General features: G+C 41.4%; 10 protein-coding genes across 10 annotated transcripts; 4 read left to right on the plus strand and 6 right to left on the minus strand.

The window, feature by feature from the left end:
- Positions 1–273: 273 nt before the first annotated feature.
- VTP21DRAFT_3066 (uncharacterized protein) lies at positions 274–997 on the plus strand (the record flags this gene model as incomplete). The annotated part of the gene is made up of 4 exons (XM_069393328.1): positions 274–280; positions 356–481; positions 681–763; positions 824–997. 4 exons carry the CDS (start codon positions 274–276, stop codon positions 995–997), a joined length of 390 nt encoding a protein of 129 aa, XP_069249676.1.
- Positions 998–1,302: 305 nt separating this feature from the next.
- Positions 1,303–3,198, plus strand: VTP21DRAFT_3067 (uncharacterized protein; the record flags this gene model as incomplete). Its single annotated transcript, XM_069393329.1, has 6 exons — positions 1,303–1,459; positions 1,533–1,639; positions 1,705–1,930; positions 2,017–2,348; positions 2,416–2,764; positions 2,831–3,198. 6 exons carry the CDS (start codon positions 1,303–1,305, stop codon positions 3,196–3,198), a joined length of 1,539 nt encoding a protein of 512 aa, XP_069249677.1.
- A 456-nt stretch (positions 3,199–3,654) lies between these two features.
- VTP21DRAFT_3068 (uncharacterized protein) lies at positions 3,655–4,979 on the minus strand (the record flags this gene model as incomplete). Its single annotated transcript, XM_069393330.1, has 5 exons — positions 3,655–3,859; positions 3,923–4,011; positions 4,077–4,368; positions 4,429–4,636; positions 4,694–4,979. The coding sequence occupies 5 exons, from the start codon at positions 4,977–4,979 to the stop codon at positions 3,655–3,657; spliced, it is 1,080 nt and encodes a 359-aa protein (XP_069249678.1).
- Positions 4,980–5,662: 683 nt separating this feature from the next.
- Positions 5,663–7,282, plus strand: VTP21DRAFT_3069 (uncharacterized protein; the record flags this gene model as incomplete). The annotated part of the gene is made up of 9 exons (XM_069393331.1): positions 5,663–5,858; positions 5,943–6,071; positions 6,142–6,248; positions 6,309–6,348; positions 6,415–6,566; positions 6,621–6,681; positions 6,753–6,833; positions 6,897–6,958; positions 7,031–7,282. 9 exons carry the CDS (start codon positions 5,663–5,665, stop codon positions 7,280–7,282), a joined length of 1,080 nt encoding a protein of 359 aa, XP_069249679.1.
- A 418-nt stretch (positions 7,283–7,700) lies between these two features.
- On the minus strand, positions 7,701–9,132 carry VTP21DRAFT_3070 (uncharacterized protein; the record flags this gene model as incomplete). The annotated part of the gene is made up of 8 exons (XM_069393333.1): positions 7,701–7,751; positions 7,809–7,914; positions 7,986–8,107; positions 8,164–8,303; positions 8,370–8,448; positions 8,504–8,704; positions 8,768–8,814; positions 8,928–9,132. 8 exons carry the CDS (start codon positions 9,130–9,132, stop codon positions 7,701–7,703), a joined length of 951 nt encoding a protein of 316 aa, XP_069249680.1.
- A 192-nt stretch (positions 9,133–9,324) lies between these two features.
- On the minus strand, positions 9,325–11,786 carry VTP21DRAFT_3071 (uncharacterized protein; the record flags this gene model as incomplete). Its single annotated transcript, XM_069393334.1, has 13 exons — positions 9,325–9,438; positions 9,502–9,621; positions 9,677–9,763; positions 9,829–10,305; positions 10,378–10,463; positions 10,544–10,637; positions 10,709–10,868; positions 10,935–11,044; positions 11,106–11,212; positions 11,283–11,394; positions 11,470–11,553; positions 11,618–11,680; positions 11,745–11,786. 13 exons carry the CDS (start codon positions 11,784–11,786, stop codon positions 9,325–9,327), a joined length of 1,656 nt encoding a protein of 551 aa, XP_069249681.1.
- Positions 11,787–12,238: 452 nt separating this feature from the next.
- VTP21DRAFT_3072 (60S ribosomal protein eL21) lies at positions 12,239–12,789 on the minus strand (the record flags this gene model as incomplete). Its single annotated transcript, XM_069393335.1, has 2 exons — positions 12,239–12,545; positions 12,614–12,789. 2 exons carry the CDS (start codon positions 12,787–12,789, stop codon positions 12,239–12,241), a joined length of 483 nt encoding a protein of 160 aa, XP_069249682.1.
- A 317-nt stretch (positions 12,790–13,106) lies between these two features.
- Positions 13,107–14,069, plus strand: VTP21DRAFT_3073 (40S ribosomal protein uS4; the record flags this gene model as incomplete). Its single annotated transcript, XM_069393336.1, has 3 exons — positions 13,107–13,128; positions 13,436–13,817; positions 13,898–14,069. The coding sequence occupies 3 exons, from the start codon at positions 13,107–13,109 to the stop codon at positions 14,067–14,069; spliced, it is 576 nt and encodes a 191-aa protein (XP_069249683.1).
- Positions 14,070–14,082: 13 nt separating this feature from the next.
- VTP21DRAFT_3074 (uncharacterized protein) lies at positions 14,083–16,237 on the minus strand (the record flags this gene model as incomplete). The annotated part of the gene is made up of 9 exons (XM_069393337.1): positions 14,083–14,132; positions 14,322–14,340; positions 14,402–14,481; positions 14,545–14,780; positions 14,860–14,931; positions 15,004–15,147; positions 15,233–15,376; positions 15,440–15,727; positions 15,792–16,237. 9 exons carry the CDS (start codon positions 16,235–16,237, stop codon positions 14,083–14,085), a joined length of 1,479 nt encoding a protein of 492 aa, XP_069249684.1.
- A 491-nt stretch (positions 16,238–16,728) lies between these two features.
- On the minus strand, positions 16,729–18,280 carry VTP21DRAFT_3075 (uncharacterized protein; the record flags this gene model as incomplete). The annotated part of the gene is made up of 3 exons (XM_069393338.1): positions 16,729–17,426; positions 17,506–18,036; positions 18,094–18,280. The coding sequence occupies 3 exons, from the start codon at positions 18,278–18,280 to the stop codon at positions 16,729–16,731; spliced, it is 1,416 nt and encodes a 471-aa protein (XP_069249685.1).
- Positions 18,281–18,346: the final 66 nt, after the last annotated feature.

The raw sequence follows: 18,346 nt of genomic DNA on the forward strand, positions 1-18,346 counted from the left end.
ATGTGAACCAATATTATGTAAGGTATTCTGGTGCCTTTTACTCCACTAACATAAGAGTTTGTTTTTACTGCTCCAGGAGATAGTCCCAGATTACGGAGATGGTATTGCCATTACCATAACCGTTGCTATCTACCATAGCCGTATCCATAATTCAGATTTGAATTGAAATCCTCATTCAATCTAATTAAGAGACCTGTGACGACATCAGATTGATTTGATTATACAATTTATTAATTAATAAATAGCGTTGCCCATTGTTTAGCGTGTCAACCAATGCATGGTATATTTGTCGGAAGAAGCCTGGGTGCTCTCTCTATCGTGAATTATTCCCGCCATGCCTGCATTTATAAGTTAGCAAAGGTGCCTACATTAATTCTCGTGAACAGAGACTATTCGTCAACGGGGGATGACCAATTTCCATGGGATTTCGAAACAGCCGAGAACTGGCGTCGTAATTTTACTCGAGATAAAATCCCAAGAGGTAAACGCGTGTGCAGCCAATATTGAAATGATATGATTGTAAATCCACTTAATAACGAAATCAAATGATTAGACACATTAAAAATCACTTTCAGCAGGAGTCGAGGACCCGGTGGACAGAATGTCAATAAAGGTTATTAGATGGATTGTTTATAAGCTCCAAATTTCATTTCTAAATGTTAGCATTTTGGTTCAATTAGTCTCCACAAAGGTGGATGTACGCTTTTTGCTGGACGAAGCGCAGTGGATACCCAAGTATGCAAGAGAAAAATTAAAAGAAATAGTGAGTATCTCTGTTCTATTCCATTATGGATAAATTCCTAATTAACTTGCTATAATGTAGAGTCATAATCGCATTAACAAGAAAGGAGAATTTGTGATGACTTCAGATAGGACCCGATCACAGGCTCAAAATCTCGAAGACTGCATTAATAAGCTACACGACGAAGTTCTGCAGGCCGTTGAAGTGCCAAGAGAGCCCGATGAGGAAACACTCAAGCGTATTCAGAGATTGTAAGTATATCTGACTGAAAAAATCTCAATTTATATAGAAACGATATGTTTACATTACATACTTGGTAGAAAGCTTGCAGAAAAACAAAGATTAAAAGAGAGCAAAAAACATCATTCAAGCAAGAAGGCATCAAGACGAACTAGAGGAACTGATGATTGAAACCCAAGTCATATTGTATAAACCATTTGGAATAGAATATTTGTCTGAATAAAGCATAGATATACTTTCGATTGTGTGGCTTAGACTTTTTCATTACATTTTAACTGCTTTGAAAATCCTATTGCTTTTCATATACAGCTCTAAATAAAATGGCCTCAGCACTTGGCGGCAAACTTAGCAGAGAAGATTATCGGCGGCAAAAGGATCTTGAAGCGGCTCGAAAGGCTGGAACTGCACCAGCTGAAGTCGATGAGGAGGGTCGGGAGATTAACCCACACATTCCTCAATATATTTCCAAGGCTCCATGTTTGTATTCACAAGCTATTTAAATTACAAAAGAGAAACAATGTATCTAAATGATTAAATTTTATAATTTTAGGGTATCTCGACACTGGGGCCCCTTCACTTAAACATCAGCGCAATCAGAAGGAGGCGGAGCAAAGAGATATCATTGATTTAGATGCACATCGTAGACGTGGCAAGGCAGTAAGTAGTTGTTTAACAAGATCAATTTATTGAGTGGGTTATTCATCGATGATACTTTCATATAGGGCCCAGCAGCAACTAAATATCGCAAAGGTGCCTGCGAAAATTGTGGTGCAATGACTCATAAGACTCGAGATTGTGTGGAAAGACCCCGAAAGCTTGGCGCCAAATGGACACAGAAAGATATTAAACCAGATGAGTTGGTGGCAGATGTGGATGTGAACGATTATGATGCAAAACGAGATCGTTGGAGCGGATATGACGCAGCTGCTCATATGAAAATTATGGAAGGTAATTGAATGCGATCTATGTTTTGATCTTAGAATTAAAAGAATCATATATTGTATATTTACTCAACTTCCTCTTCTATAATACAGAATATGAAAAAATCGAGGAAGCTCGGCGAAAACTGAAAGCAAATCAACTAGATAAAGAGGGCCCGTCAAGCACCGCGGAGGCGAAGAAGATCTCTAAACATGGAGAATTTATGTCAGATGATGAGGATGGAGATGACGAGGAAAGATATGCAGAACAGGCTGACATGGTCGGTCAAAAAGTGGATACCAAGTCTCGCACAACGGTTCGGAATTTGCGTATTCGTGAAGATACGGCCAAATATTTGCTCAATCTTGATCTGAATTCGGCATACTACGATCCTAAGACTCGGTCCATGCGTGATAACCCTAATAAGGATGTACCTCCTGAAGAGGTATGTATCATTAAAAAATTCTTTAGGCAAATGGCAGAGATGTTCTAATTTTTCTGAATATTCTTAGGCCGTGTTTGCAGGAGATAATTTTGTTCGATACACTGGCGAATCATCAAAGATGGCTCAGGTGCAAATGTTTGCGTGGGAGTCGTCGGAACGTGGTGGTGATGCTCATCTTCAAGCAAATCCCACCCAAGCGCAACTTTTACATAGTGAATATGTAAAGAAGAAGGAGCAGCTCAGGGCGTCGGTACATGACTCGATTTTAGCTAAATACGGCGGGGAAGAACACTTGAAAGCTCCACCAAAAGAACTCCTACTTGCTCAGACTGAAAACTATGTCGAGTATTCCCGGACGGGTCGTGTTATAAAAGGTCAGGAGCGTGCCAAGGCTAAATCCAAATATCAAGAAGATGGTAAACACCTTTTTGCCAAATTAATAATTCAGGATTTCAATTGACATGTGTTTCCTGCGCTTCTAGTGCTTATCAATAATCACACTGCTGTATGGGGATCTTTCTGGGCGGACGGGCGATGGGGCTACAAGTGTTGTCGATCCTTTATAAAAAATTCATATTGCACCGGGCTTGAAGGAATTGAGGCAGCTAATGCATCCAATCTCTTGACTTCCTCAGCTGAACAGAGCGAAGAGCCTGCTCGCTCATTAGTTGAATTGCACCAGGAACAGCAAAAAGAACAGAAGAAAAAGGGTAAAAGAAAAGCAGAAAATGACCGAGACGAAGATAGTATTCGACGCAAGGTGTTTGACATCAGCGATGAGCAACTGGAAGATTACCAGAAAAGCCGGCAACACTATGATGATCCTATGGCGAATTATGTTGATAAATAGCGTTTTTTTTTAACGTTTATTAGTAAACATAATAAATAACTTATGTATATCTGAGTGTAAATAGAAGCAGTTTCGTATTGTTTTTGAGTTAGTCCGTGTAATCAGAGAGCTTACCATTGCCAACTTTTGTTCAAGATATAATGTCCTATATAACGACGAAGTTTAAATGCACGTATATGTCTTGAATTCTCACCAAAAATCGCCACCCAAGGGCGAAAGAATTGCTCTGCTATAGATATTATATATCCAAATGTCCCCATGAAAAGATTTATTCCAATCTCTTTTAGTATATCCAACATTCCGATTAAATATTTAAATAGTCAATGGAAAATAAAATCGATGGAAGAAACAAGAGTTTAAATAGTATAAATATAATATAACTTAGTATTCACGACTTTGAAGAGCATAAAAGGTATCAGAGTTGAAGGAGGTTGATAAACTGTTTATAGGAATCTGCTATGCCTCAATAAATTCCTTCAAGCAACTAAATGAATGATAATCGAAGTTCTCGTCAAGGCGACATGTACATGTTTTAAAAACCTTGTAGGATGAAGGACAGTGAGTAAATGGGTGGAGGCGGTAGCCGATATCATTCCACCAGTAGACTTGGTCTTTTCGCAAGAGTAGTACCGCTGCAATGGATATCATCATAGCATCACCCCTTAATAAATTGTATTGTAATGATTAGCGCTAATCACAAGAAACGGACAGGAAGAAAAATTACCATCTCTCATAAAAGATCCCTCCATTTCGGTCGAAATAATTAAAAAGTTCAGTATACTTATCACTGCGGAAATAGCTTAAATCACCCATCTTACAAAACCAGTCAGCAAATTAATAATGTTTCATTTGAAATTCATAAGAATAATGTCACTTACTATGAAATTTGTCCACATATGGCAGAGATTGAATTTCCCTCTTTCGTCTATCATGAAATTAGACAATCCACCTGGGTGATGGAATGGTAACTCAGGATGCAGAGAGGCATATTCCATAGATTTTTCCCAAAGAGTAGGTATGGTTTTCTCGTATTCATGCAGGCTGATCGAAAAAGTCATCTTGATATCACGTTCCTTCATAAACTCAAAGGGATCGTACAAAATATCACACATGTATTCTGTTCCAGCCTCTATACGCCAAAAATAGTCCAACTCCTTCATGATGGGATGGCTAATAAAGGGCAATCTTAACTATAACCAGTAGATATATTAAAAGATAGGGGCAAGTTACCGAAATATAAGGCCAGTGAAGAATCTAGATTGAAATCTGTAGTCTTCACTTTCTCCGAGAATGACATTGGTCATATTCTTGCGAACTTCTCGGGCAAGGTCGCGATCAATCCATTCGGGATAGCCCCACAGTTCCGAAGGTATTCTGATAAACTCGATATTACCAGAGGTGAGCGCACTTGTGTACTCGCGAAATTCGGTTGACAATTCTGTATCATATTTCAAGTTATAGGTTCAACTGTTTAATACGATGCAATATCAAGTACCTTCATCGCTGAATATAATGTAGGGATATCGTCGGTTCTTATTGAATGAATCTTCTATATTACGAATCGTAATACGCATTTTTTGTAACTGGTCGTTCCGTGCATGGGTTATAAAAGCTGCCTTGAGCCTTGGATTCGGATGGTATAAGCGGTAATGGGGAGCATTATTGCGAGATCCGGCCACAGAATCCTGCCTCAAGCTTAAGTTGTTCGAAAGCTGGAGGCTAAAAACAATGAATAGAGCTACAATACATCCTACTGAGATGATGAAAGCTCGTCGTGACATTTTCCAGTAGAATTCTCAAAGCTTTTTCGCACTACCAAGCATTATTTTAACTCGAAATGTGACTTCTGTCCACTATTTACGATGCTTTAAATAACTGTAATACTATCACATAGATTACAATCACTTTCAAAAGATTTTCTTGTCATTTCAAATAGGCAGGTAGTATAATTGGCAGCCTAATGTATTTCACTTAAAATACAGTAAAGGGATTTAATCTATAAAAGCACTGTATTATTCAATAGTTGTACATTCAAATGCGGTCATTTCAGTCGTGAGGAGAGTTGTTGTTTAAAGCAATAGCCGAATTAGTTACTATAATAGGTGCGTTTTATATAAGGTAAGAAAACTGGAAATTTGAACAAATCTAGAGCGTCAACTTTGAAGGGGGAGGAAAATCCGTCCTCTGTGTGAATCGTATTTTTGCACAGCTTCTCTTTTTCCAAATACTGTGGCGCTAAATGCGCCGGATGACAGGGTAAATAATAAATAGTTCATTTGAGTATAAAGAATTTGTGAAGCTTAAATCTCCCCGAGATATCATTGTGAGACCTGTGATGTCTCGGTTTGGACCGAAATGAACGGTGAATTGGGAGAGCTAAGCCTTAAAATCCAGCAAGGCAGTTTGAAAAGCTCTGGTTGTAGCTCTATAGATTCATCCTGTGATTTAACCCGTAAAATATATCATGCACAAGTTCCTCAATCTCTTTAAATCACAGAATGATGATGGTTCTCCTAAGTACCCATCTAGCCTTTTAAAACGATACCGTGTGAACAGAAAGGTCCTCGGCGTTGGGTCATTTGCAGTTGTAAAGTTGTGCCATGATAAGTCAACCGGAGAAGAATTCGCACTCAAAATTCTTGCTAAAGCTGCCTACAAAGGTTCGCTTAACTAAATACAGAAAGTGATGGCCATACAGGGCTACCAAATCTACTTGGCTTTCTAATCTTTTTCATTGTTTGTAGGCAAAGAGCAGATGCTCAATACTGAGTTGGATGTATTAAAACGGGTCCGTCATCAATATATAGTTTCATTGCGAGATCTGTTTGAAACAAAAGATGGTGTATTTATAGTACAGGATTTGGCTTCGGGAGGTATTAATAGACATAGTTTTATTAATATTTATCATTCGAATTAGGCTGATTGCAATTTCTATATTTTAAGGAGAGCTCTTTCAGCGGCTAATGGAAAAAGGGAGTTATACTGAAAAAGATGCCAGCAAATTGGTCAAACAGGTGCTTGAAGGAATTGCTTACTTGCATGATATGGAGGCAAGGAATTATTTAGTTTTATTTCTGCGATGTGAATCTAAACAGGCTAATTGTTTGTAGATTGTGCACAGAGATTTGAAGCCTGAGAATTTGCTATTCCGTTAGTCCATTCTCTGCTGAGTATTACAGCAAGATTTTAATGTTGAAGTTTATGTTATACACATAGGAAACCAATCCGAGGATTCTGACCTACTTATCACTGATTTTGGCCTCAGCAAAATAATCAATAATAACATTCTATTCACTGCATGTGGTACACCCCAGTATGTTGCTCCCGAAGTTCTTCTGCAGACTGGGCATGGGAAACCGGTGGACATGGTATTTAGATATTTTAGCTTCACAAAAATTTATCTTTTATTAAATATTCTATAGTGGAGTCTAGGTGTGATCGTGTATGCAATGCTCTGTGGATACACTCCATTTTGGGGAGAGGGTATAGATGAAATTTTTAGAACATATAACATGCTTTGTCCTCAAATATTATCATCATTTGTAATATTTTAGATCAGGCTTCACTTTTTGACGCCATTATGGAGGGCAGCTTTGAGTATGAAGAGGATTATTGGAGCGAGATATCCAATGAAGGCAAGTCCGAATGCTAGAAAGAAGGTATAGGTTTCTCTAAATTCTGTAATTCGCTCTATACAGCTAAGGACCTGATAAATCGATTACTCACTCGAGACCCTAGACAGCGAATTACCGCAAGAGAGGTAATATATTAAACCTGCAATTGTTTATCTGCAGTGAATTTTTTATAACTTAGCCTATACTTTGTTCTCTAGGCACTTGCACATCCATGGATTGTTCAAGAGACAAAGAGTGAGGTTAATCTCTTGGCAAATGTGCGCGTCAATTTCAATGGGCGCAAAACGCTACGTAAAGCCGTTCAGGCGGTGGCGGCGGCTCGCCGGCTCAAAAGGGATAGCCTTTTGCCTTCCCCTTCGGATGGTCCAACGGAAGATGTCGATACCGATACCGATATCACTGACTCTGCTTCTCCCTCTGAAGCGGCTTATGACAGAGCTTTACAATAGCCTTCTAATTCAATCTCTTGATTATTTCAGTTTGAATATCAATATATTCTCAATCTTTTCATTTAGTTTATTCCAAAATTATTGAATTTTTTATGTTGTTTATTCTTTTTTGTAATTACAACTGCATATTTAATTTATATTTTTTTATTTTTTTATTACATGATTTGCGATAATATGTAATCCTAATGGGCTTCATTATTATTATTCTTTCACTGATTGATCCATTTTTTCTATATATTATCTGCGACTATTGAATTATCATTCTTATGCTCTCTTTTTTTTTCAGGTGCAATCACATTTAAAGTGGTCTTTACAGACATAGACCCGTATTCACTTTTCTCATGTGCAAAGAAATAGATACGATAATTAATGTGTTTGATGTAAGTTTACTAAATATTGGATTTTTACACGATCTCTTTCAACTCACAAATGTGAAAACAACAAAGAAAACAATAACAGTTGCAAAGACCTAGGCATAAAGCAGCGGTTAAAGATGGTTAATAACATGTCAGATTGTATAAACTACCTTTAGCATCAGCCAACGATTAGAAGAAATACTCGCATAATATTTAAGAAGCTCCTTCTGCGCATTGCTCACGTTCATCTCAATATCGTCGACATCCTGATCAATGCTAGTGAATAAACCAATGTAAATTTTCATGTATCTTTTCTGTGTCCCTTTTTTCTTATTGAAATAGCCTACCGCTGTACAGTTTCGCGTTGTTCTGCGACCATTTGTGCTAGCTGTTGGAAAATACTCCCAAGCTCGGCGATAGTTGATTCGATAGACTGGATTGCAGTGGAGCGGCTCTCGATATAATTAGTCTATAAATATTAGGGATCAGAAAGCATTGACAAATAAAGCCGAAATTGCGTCGTACATCTTGTTCTGTAATCAGTAGTTGGCTCTGTTGTTGATATTGCTGGGCTGGGTTTTCGGTAGATGGCGTTGCCAGATCAATGGCTAAGTAATCATTTTTAGAGGTGCTATTTCGTCGATTAAGGTTATAGAGAGGTGAATCTGGCATAGGGCAAATTGAAATGAATCAGACATTAAGTTCATATCCAAAATAAATCAGATATATACCTGACATGGTTCGTGAGGGAGTTGATTCTGGCGAGGTGAGCATGAACTGTTCTTGACGGCTCTTGGATTGTTTAATGTTCTAAATAACAAGGCATTAGCCTATTGTCTATCTCTTCTAACCCCATGTATTTTACCTGTGTGCGTATTTCAAGGACATCTTTAAAGCTCATAGAAAGATTGGCTAGCTTTGACTGTAGCAGGACTACGATGTTAGCCGAGTTCTCTGCGGCCTGTTTGCTGGTGACCTTGCGTTTTGAATCGCGAACGTATTGTTGAAGCAGTGCAATCTGTTTATTCAGCTTTGCGATTTCTTGCTTGATGATATTGGTGAGTTCCTATAGCAATAAAAAGATTATGAGAATGAATAGATCAAATGTTTTGTCAAGCATGCTGCTTACACTAATTTCTACGGGTTTATCATCAAAAAGAGTTTTTCGTTTTGCCACTGTTCTTACCAATTGATTGCCAAAAAGTAGCAGATAGAAGGTAGCAATTAGTCAATGAGTGGATGCATTAATTATAAAGAGAACCAGAAAGATGATCTGATATAACACTAACGTTTTGCCAGTTTGTCAAGCTTTGATGAGGTGGAATTGATGTCTCGGGAAATTGCAAGAGCAATACGAATAAATTCGCTTTTTGGTACTAACGGATGGTGATCATTTGCAGATGGCCGTTTGAGGTCGGGAGAAGGACGCTCGTTCCTTGAACGCAAACTAGTAGTGTTAACGATAGCGGAAAATTCATGAGTTCGATCTTTCATATTTTAGTTGTATTTTTTTTTTCTTTCTACGATTTATCGATGCAAGTATAAGGAATCTCTAACAGGTGAAGAATAGAGAATGCACGGCCAAATTAAAGACGGTCACAAGGTGGCTATTTCGAAATTTACGGCGGACAAATGATATTGGAAAATTACAAAATCAAGTTGTAGTGTAAATTTATTAAAATATAATCATGACAATGCTGTTTCATTCCGCAACTCTCTCTCCCGTGATAAAGAGGCCATATGATCAGTAAGAGCATCAAGTTGTTGCTGGTAATTGCTAACGGTTGTCGTCAGCTCGTCCTATTGGATGATAATTCTCTGAGTGAAAGCCAATAAAGCAGTAGTATGTTGTGGTCAATATACCTGAAGCCGTGCGTTATCATGTTTTAGTGATGCGTTTTCCTTGGCTATAGAAGCCAACTTCGAACGAGCTGAGTCATAGGCTTTATATAGACGTGCGGATTTACTATCTGCAATCTGAAGCTGCATATATAAAAGAGTTAATTAAGGCCCTAAATACGCATCAAATTCAACAAACCATTTCCATGAGCTGCTGGACTTTGGCTTCATAATGCTTTTTAATGAGCTCTTCGCGTACCCGCACTTTCTCTGAATGTGATATTAGCTAGAATAATAGCGAATCAGACACACACGACATGCTATTTGAATAGAAATGTTCTTGCATCTTACATTAAACTCATTCAAAGTATCGTCGGTTTGGGAGGAGCTGGACTCTAAAGTGGTTGAGGCGGATCGTGCCACATCATTGGACTCAGATGCAGTATTGGGTATGTCTGAAGGTTCAAGATCCTTTGTATTTTGCGCATTTCCGGCATTATCTCCCTCTGGTTGCTTATTATCGGGTATATCAACCGGAGGAATGTAGCCATTTTGTTCTTGTACATGTGTTGACGCGTTGTCATCTACCGTTTTCTCCTCAATTTCCAAAGTGGGTTCTTCATTTGCTTCAGTGGTTTTGACATCTGAGGGAGTCACTTGAGTTTCGACCAATATCTTATCTGACGTTGTATCTTGCGACAGACTCACAGGCAATTCACTAAGAGCTCCTGCAGATTTCAAAATATCTTCACCATGTGAAGTGTCGATTACTTGTTTTGACGAATATTCTTCGGTTTCTGTGAATTGATCCTTGGTTTCAACCGTATTCTATAAATCATTAAACATAAATGCCTGCGATGAATAGATGGGCATATATAATAAGTCGTGAGGACGAATTACCTGAGTCAGTGCAGATATTCTAGCCGTCAATTCTTGGTGTTGCCTTAGGAGATCCTCTTTTTCTTGTGTCATAGTTCGTATTCGCTCTAAATTTTAATTAATTTTTAAGCAGAGAAAGGTTGACAAGATTCGCCGTGAAGAGTAGGAGTTGTGTAAGGAGATTTACCCTGTAATGACAATAGACTAGCTCGCATGTCCTGGTATTGTGCTAGCCAAGATTCAATAGCCGATTTTACTGCCACGCTTGAATCCGAAGTCAGCTAAAAGATGGGGATAGTGGATACGATTTTAGCATTTGTAAACCATCAGCTAGTCGTGGAGATGGGCTTACCTCGCCAATTGGTGAGTCGAGATACTTTTGGAGGATTTCACTGTTCTCTACAGATTTGAACAAGATTGTTAAAGCCTCCTTCAACATATTTAGTTCATCCTGTAGCTGTTTATCATGGATTTCCATCCGCGCGTTGTCCTGCTGGATGCTCGTCACCGCCCTACAATTAAAAATAAATTATTATTGAGAGTACATTTTCTAACAAGTAGATTTTAGCGGCACATACTTCAGATAATCTTCTTTGGCCCTTGCTAACTCTCCCTCCAAATTTTCCACCTTTCTTTGGGAGTCTGCAAGAGCAATCTCATTAGAGCTGAGCAACTTTTGTGATGCTTCCTAAATTTATTCAATAGTTAACAAAACTAATCAGAATTGCGATTCATTGAAATAATATTACCTCAGCCTCATTCAATTTTCTTTCTAACATAGTGACCTTTTCTTGTAGCAAATTAATATGCTGAGTATAGAGGCTATTGACTTCATAAACTTCTCTATGCAGTTTCTCTATGTGAAGACATATTCAACAAGATATCAAGTATAACCTTGATGCTTCATATATATTAACTATACCTACCATTTTCCTCAATCTTCTTTCTAAGATCAAGAGTAGCCGCTTCCAGTGCCGCTTTTGACCTCTCCAATTCTTTCTTGATCGCAGAGGCACCAAAAGAAAATCCACTTGATTTCTATTCAAGAAAAATGCCATAATACATGATAAATTTGGATTTCAAGAATGACAGAGATACTGAAAATATACAAACCGGTGTAGCATCTACTTGTAAATTCTCAATACGTTTTGTGAGTCGCTGATTGTGCAATGTTAGCAGGTCGATCTGTTCCAATAACTATGGAGTGCACAAAATTTGCTTAGTTATGCAATAAAATTTTAGAACAAATTACAAGACCCACACGTCGCAGCTCCTGCTCCTTCCCTTTTATCTCGTGCTGAAGTGAAACACTATGGTTCTGCTCCTGTTATCGTAAATGAATTAGCAATGAAGAAGAGAATTAGAGATGGAATAATTGGATTTAATACTTTGATAACTGCCTGCTTCAGGACTGATTGCTGTGCTTTCATACTAAGCGATGGATTAGAATTTTAAGCGAATCAGTAACAATACATCCACTTATAATAGAGCGCCCAATGTGCATAAGGATCATTATTTACCGAGAGTACTCTTGAAAAAGCTTTTGGTATTTTTGCGATAATTCTTCTAATGAGATTGTCATCCCTACGTTAGTTTAAAGGTGAGCACGCGTTATATCTCTGATACACAAGAGCAGCATGCTGACCAGCAGCGGAATATGCTGATGGTGTCGCAGATCGGTGCCCATCACTCATTTTGCACAATTATAATATAATGTGAAAGATGGTGTAGGGCAATATAATTTCACCATTAAAGAATCGCGTGCTACAATCTATTAGCCAAGCCACAATATCCTTCCGGAATATTGGGGGGAGGTTTATTATTTTACGCAGAACATACACACGTAATAGGGACAAAAAGGTCGATTAAAGAGAAAATGTCTTTAGAGCAGAGTCTCGAATGGTACAGGTGTGATGGTGGTGGGAACATTGTTGAAGGTGGAAACGCAGTGGCCCTCGCGCGGCATCGCTGGCTGACGCTTAAGGCACACCTTAACACCGGATTCGTGAGCTTCTTTCAACTTTTGCGCATTCTCTTTAACACGGTGGAGGAAATCCTGGCGGCACTTTGAGTGCTTGATATGTTCAATGCGGATATTGACGCGCTTCTCCATATAGCGATTGCCAACGCGCTTATGCACAATCACGCCGACGGCGTGGGGGGTAACATTGTAAACAACACCAGTGCGTCTAATTGCAGAGAATTTAGTCTAGGCTATTCTCTCATTCATATGGCGGGATCCGCTTCAATACTTTACCCATGGTAGAATTTGTGAGGCATTCCCTTCTGGACAGCAGCGTTAGCCTTGATGTCTACGATGTCTCCAACCTTATAGGTCTTAAGGTAGGTAGATAGTTTGATGGGACCATGGTTCCGGAAATCCCGGGAGAACATGTGCCGGGTACGGGCGCGGTAACCAAAAGAGTGCGGCATCTTTTATGCTGAAATTAGATGGATGCAAGAAGCGACAGGATTAATAAGCAAAATTTCCGAGGATTGATACGAGATGAGTGTGAACGGCTACCTTTAATCTCTCGTAATAATACGATCCCACTAAACTGGCTAACGAGAATGGGGAGAGCAGAGAAGAGAAGCGAAAAATAGGTTGCGAGAAAGGCTCTCTTCTAAACTGCAAACAAATACGACGTCACATCCAATCCATGAATTGAGAGAAAATTTTCGCGCAAAAGAGTAAATAAAGGCCTCAGTAGCAATAGCTGTTCCACCTCTTTTTTTCTTCTTCAAAAATCATGCCCAAGGTTCCGAGGAATTGTAAGATCATTTTACAATATATTTTAGTGCAATTTTTATTTTGGTGACCACAGGATGCTGTTGTCTCTAAATTTTGACAAGTGGAGAGAGATGAAGCGAGTTGTTTTTTAATCTGCAATTGAGCATCAATAAGAGATGTGTTTATAAAAATTCTCTCTTATTGATCCTAGCAACACTAATTGCAAACAGAAAATAACGTACCCATCCTCCCATTTTTCTTGTTTGCTTTCTTTTCTTCCCTCATTTTATATAATTTTGTCTCCGTTGTGGATCCGCAGATTTCTAATTTTCTTGTAATTATTGACAGGCTCTAAAACCTATAAGGTTCCCCGTCGCCCCTTCGAGTCGGAGCGTCTAGATCACGAGCTGAAGCTTGTTGGTGAGTACGGCTTGCGCAACAAGCGTGAGGTCTGGCGTGTAGGTTACACCCTCTCCAAGATCCGTCGTGCTGCTCGTGAGCTGCTCACCCTTGAAGAGAAGGACCCCCGCCGCCTTTTCGAAGGCAATGCGCTTATCCGCCGTCTTGTCCGCATCGGTGTGCTTGATGAGTCCAAGATGAAGCTCGATTATGTGCTCTCGCTGAAGATCGAGGATTTCTTGGAGCGTCGCCTGCAGACCCAGGTTTTCAAGCTTGGACTTGCCAAGTCTATCCATCACGCTCGTGTGCTCATCAGGCAGCGTCACATCCGGTAAGCATATTGCACTCGATTTTTTCTTGTGGTGGGGGGGGGGGAGAACTCTCTTGGCTAATACGCGTATGCTATTTTAGTGTTGGCCGTCAAATGGTTAACATTCCGAGCTTCGTTGTCCGTCTCGACTCGCAGAAACACATCGACTTCGCCCTGACTTCGCCCTATGGTGGTGGCCGACCTGGCCGCGTTAAGCGCAGACGCCAAAAGTCTGCCTCCAACCAGGACGGGGATGAGGATGCTGACGAATAAATTCCCAATACCTTTAAAGCTTCCTGTGTGCTTTTGGCGGGATGCGTGGGCATTGTTTTATTTCTTTTTTTTAATGCAGAAGCCAATAAAAAGTGTATCCGTTGAGAGGTTTAGTTCTTAACGCACTACATTTTCTGAGCAAGCCCGACGTCATGGGGAGAATTTGCAAGTATATATATAGAGACAACCAATATAAATAGCAAACAAAAACAACAGTGTGTACATGATTCAAAATGGCTAGGTCCAACAAACCTGTATGTTCATATCTAAGCTATTTTGGCCATCAAACATAAACAATATACAGTTGAGTACTATCAAAACACCAATATTACATATGCGAGGGTGGATAAGATCATCAACGCAAAGCTAAGAGAGTAAGTTGAGGCAATGGAGTGAGGGGCGTTCGCACGAGCTACACCAGGTCAAAGAGTTAGATATGTGTTCAAGACTGTCTAACTAAAAAAGAAAAGCTTACTGCCGCAATCTAATCGACACTGGAATGCTAAACTTGTCATGTTGTTGAGTACGTTGTCCGGTGGGCAGATTTGGAATACATTCGGCTGCACCCTGCAGAAGCCTAGGTGAGGTGGAGCAACGACCGATGGGAATTCTCCATTCAGTTGGTTGTAATTGACCACGAGATATTGAAGATTCTGGAGAAGAGCGACTTGCTCGGGTAGGGGGCCTGTTAACTGGTTATGGCCCAAGAAACTTAATAAAGAGCAAAAAAAAAAAAAACGATTCGTAAGCCAATAGAGCAGCCAGGCATGGGAAAACAGAAAATGCTTACAGCCTCTGCAGATTTGTTAAATTACCAATGGTCTTGGGGATGCGGCCAGAGAGCTGGTTATTTGAAAGGTCCCTAGAAAAGTCGGATGAAGAATAGCTTGAATCGGGCCGACTAAAATCTCAGCACCAAGAAAAATCTACTCACAATATCTGCAGGCCGACTAAATTCCCTACCTTCTCTGAGATGCCACCAGTTAGTTGATTTTCACCCAGCACCAGAGTATTCAGATACAGCATGTCGTAGATCGACTCTGGAATAGTGCCGGTCAATTGATTCTGTTTCAAAACTCTAAGAGGCGGATATTAGTTGTTTAGTGTCGCAAGTTCCGCGAAGAGTATAGATGTATAAAAGAGGGAATGTGTTAAATACGCACAATGCTTGGAGGTTTTTTAGGCCCGAAATTTCTGCCGGAATGGTGCCAGTTAAGTTATTGTGATCTAGGTAGAGTTGTGTTAAACCTGTCATTTTCGCAATACTCGCCGGAATCGTTCCAGTCAGCCGGTTTCCGCTCAGATACCTGAGGATCATTAGTAGAATTGTTATTTTTCTGGAGAGCTATTGATAATAAAAAATAACCCACAATCCCTGCAGAGCCAAAAGATTAGTATAGGCTTCTGGTATACCCCCTTCAAACGTGTTATTGCGTAGATGCAAGTGCTCAAGTAAGGACAGCTTGGAGAGAAAATCGGGCAAGGGTCCCCCAAGCTGGTTTCCGGTCAAACTTATAAATTTCAAAGTGTTGATGTTGCCTAATTCCAACGGCACGCCTCCTGTTAATCCATTGTCGCTCAGGTCCAGGTGAATAAGACCACTGAGCGCCCCAATGGATGACGGGATCGTACCTCTAAGTCCATTAGCGTTCAGATTCCTAAGGGAAAATGGGGTCAACGAAACCAGCTAAATTTAGGAGATTCTAATAAAAGAACACCCACAATTGAGTAACGACTCCAATATTGTTGCAGACCACACGAGCCCACGAACAACAACTAAGCATATCCTGGCTCTGCCACCCCGTCGACTCAGTCCATTGTCCCCCGGTTTGTTTGAAGAATTGGCTCAACGTAGTGCACGTTGAGCGAAGCGCTTCAATGCGCTGTTCATTAAGAGTTACATTGGAAGGAAGTCCGGGAATGTTTCCTATTCCAGGGGCCGCAGTGGTAGTAGGCGCGGCGCTGGAGCTAGAAGGCGGTGCAGAAGATTCAGGCGTGGGGGAAGCCGATTCAGAGGGGGTCGGCGAGGGAGAATCGTTTGTTGTGGTGGTCTGGCCGGCATCGGAGCCATTGCTAGTTTCCGATGGGGGTATGGAAGTGCCGCTCTCTTGTGCCCTTGCCGTGGTCAGTAGCAGCAAGACCAGTAGGAGAAATAGCGAAAGCCTCATGATGGAAGGAGAAGAAAATGCAAAGATGGGCTGCAAGGCAAATGGCGGGAAATGAGAAGTGAAAAGTGGAAATCGATGGTGAGGATGGAGGCAATGAGACCGGTGAAGAAACAGTTTGTGCGCCGTTAGACCACACCCGCACACTTCTTGCACTGGAGAATTCCATAATTTTTTTCGACTAGAGCTGTACCACCACGGCTGTCAAATTTAGAAAGCCTGGAGGATATGATCAGTGCTCTCTGGATCAGAAGACAAAATTGTCGATCTTTTAGACGATCGATGCAACATTGTGATAAGTTTATATTGCCCGATGGAAATTCCATGAAACATTTCTTCTTTTGCGAGGGTATAGCATAACACACTCGATTCTCACACTATTAAAATAAAGTTACAATGAAACAGTGGGCTCAAGCCGCGTATGAGCGGATGGAATGGCGGGATCCTGCTTGGCTTGTTTTGGCAACGCTCCTCGGCGTAATGAGCGAGGCTTGCTACTTTTTGACCGAGGCCAGGCAAGCAATCATTGCAGCCCCTATGCCGCTTCCGTCAGCGGCTTCGATCAGTTTGATCCTGTCGGCGTTGTCTCCCACAAGCTCGTGGAGGGCTGCAACAATGCGCTCACGGAAGCTGGGATAGTGCTGGAATAACGAGCCATCTATTCCTACAGAACATCCTTCCTCCAGCGCGTCACAATGCTCGACCACCGCTACCAGGCCGGCAGCGGCAAGGCGTGCCGCGCGCGTGCCTACGAGCTCGACAATCTTCTTTACGATTCGCCGGTCGGTCAAGGTGGTTTTGGGCACATTTAGAATGGACTCGAGTACGTGCTGGGTATGAGCGAGGTCCGGGGTGGCATCGGCCTCGATGGTGGACATGTAGCTGGAGTCAAAGCTCCACAGGCGATTCAGGTCCACAGAGGAATGCGCCTCAAAGAGAAGATTGCAGTCTACGAGGTGCAATACGGCGTTGCGCACGATCTCGCCGAGATACATCCCCGATATCATTTTCTCATAGGTCTGACTGCGAGGGTTCACCGACTTACGGTCAAGCTTGTTGTCATAGGGAGTCACGGGCAGCACGTGGCGCTCCATATCAAACGCGCCCCATTCGGTGTTCACCGCCATAAGCTCACCGGGAGAGTAGTTGCCGCCGCTCAGCTTCTTGATATTGGACACCTTCTCATAATAGGCTAAAGATAAAAAGCAAGAGACAGTCAGGCTGCATGTCCAAGTTATACAATGAATTGTCAGGTTCATTCGACACAATACCTCCGTTCGTGCCCGTCCCCAGAATCACCCCTAGTACCGTATCCGGCTCCCGGTAGCTCTGGGCAATTAGAGTGCCCACCGTGTCATTCACGAGCGCAACAACCTCCACGGAGACATTTTTGCGCAAAAGCGCGTCCTGCAGCATCCCAACAATGTCCTTTCCGTCCATGCCCGAGCAATTAAAGCCCTTTGTCCAGTACAGCAGCGTGCCTCGGTTGATCGCCGTCTGGTTGACCGCGAAGGAGAACGTAAATCCGAGCTTCGTCGCATGTGGCATTTGGGGATCCTCTGAAGAGTAGTTCGTGAGATAAGTATCCACGCACTCGGCAAGGTAATCGAATAGCTTTTGCGCCGGCCCAGTGCGTAGTGGCTCAGAAACGGTGAACTTTTCCTGGCGCAATGTGAATTTTCCGTCTCCCAGCAGGTTGACCTGACACACCCGCAAGTTCGTTCCGCCGAGGTCGAGAGCCAGGAAGCTGCCAGTTTCTTTGCCGGTCAGCCGGCCAGGAACAAAACTAGGGACCATAGGAACTGGAACGCCATTAAGCAAATCAGCCCGAAATGCCTCTACAAGCAATGCAAGCTTACCCGTTTGATTGTCCTTTTCCAACCCCTTCATCATTTCCACTTTTATCGCCTCCGCCACCTCGCGTAATTTCTCCGCAGAAATCGTGAAGTCGCGCTCCAATTCATTCACCGCGGCCATTTGCTCCCTAGTGCCCTCCACATTGCCAATAGTGGTTGCCTGAACTCTATGTGTTATCCAGCTGGCCATTAGCGTCGTGTTTCAAAGGTATAGAATTGAGGTAGACAGGGTGAAGAAAGGAAGAAAGGCCTGGGC

Source organism: Calcarisporiella thermophila (genome assembly GCF_041956535.1).
Source record: "Calcarisporiella thermophila strain CBS 279.70 unplaced genomic scaffold VTP21scaffold_16, whole genome shotgun sequence".
In the NCBI taxonomy this organism is placed as follows: domain Eukaryota; kingdom Fungi; phylum Calcarisporiellomycota; class Calcarisporiellomycetes; order Calcarisporiellales; family Calcarisporiellaceae; genus Calcarisporiella; species Calcarisporiella thermophila.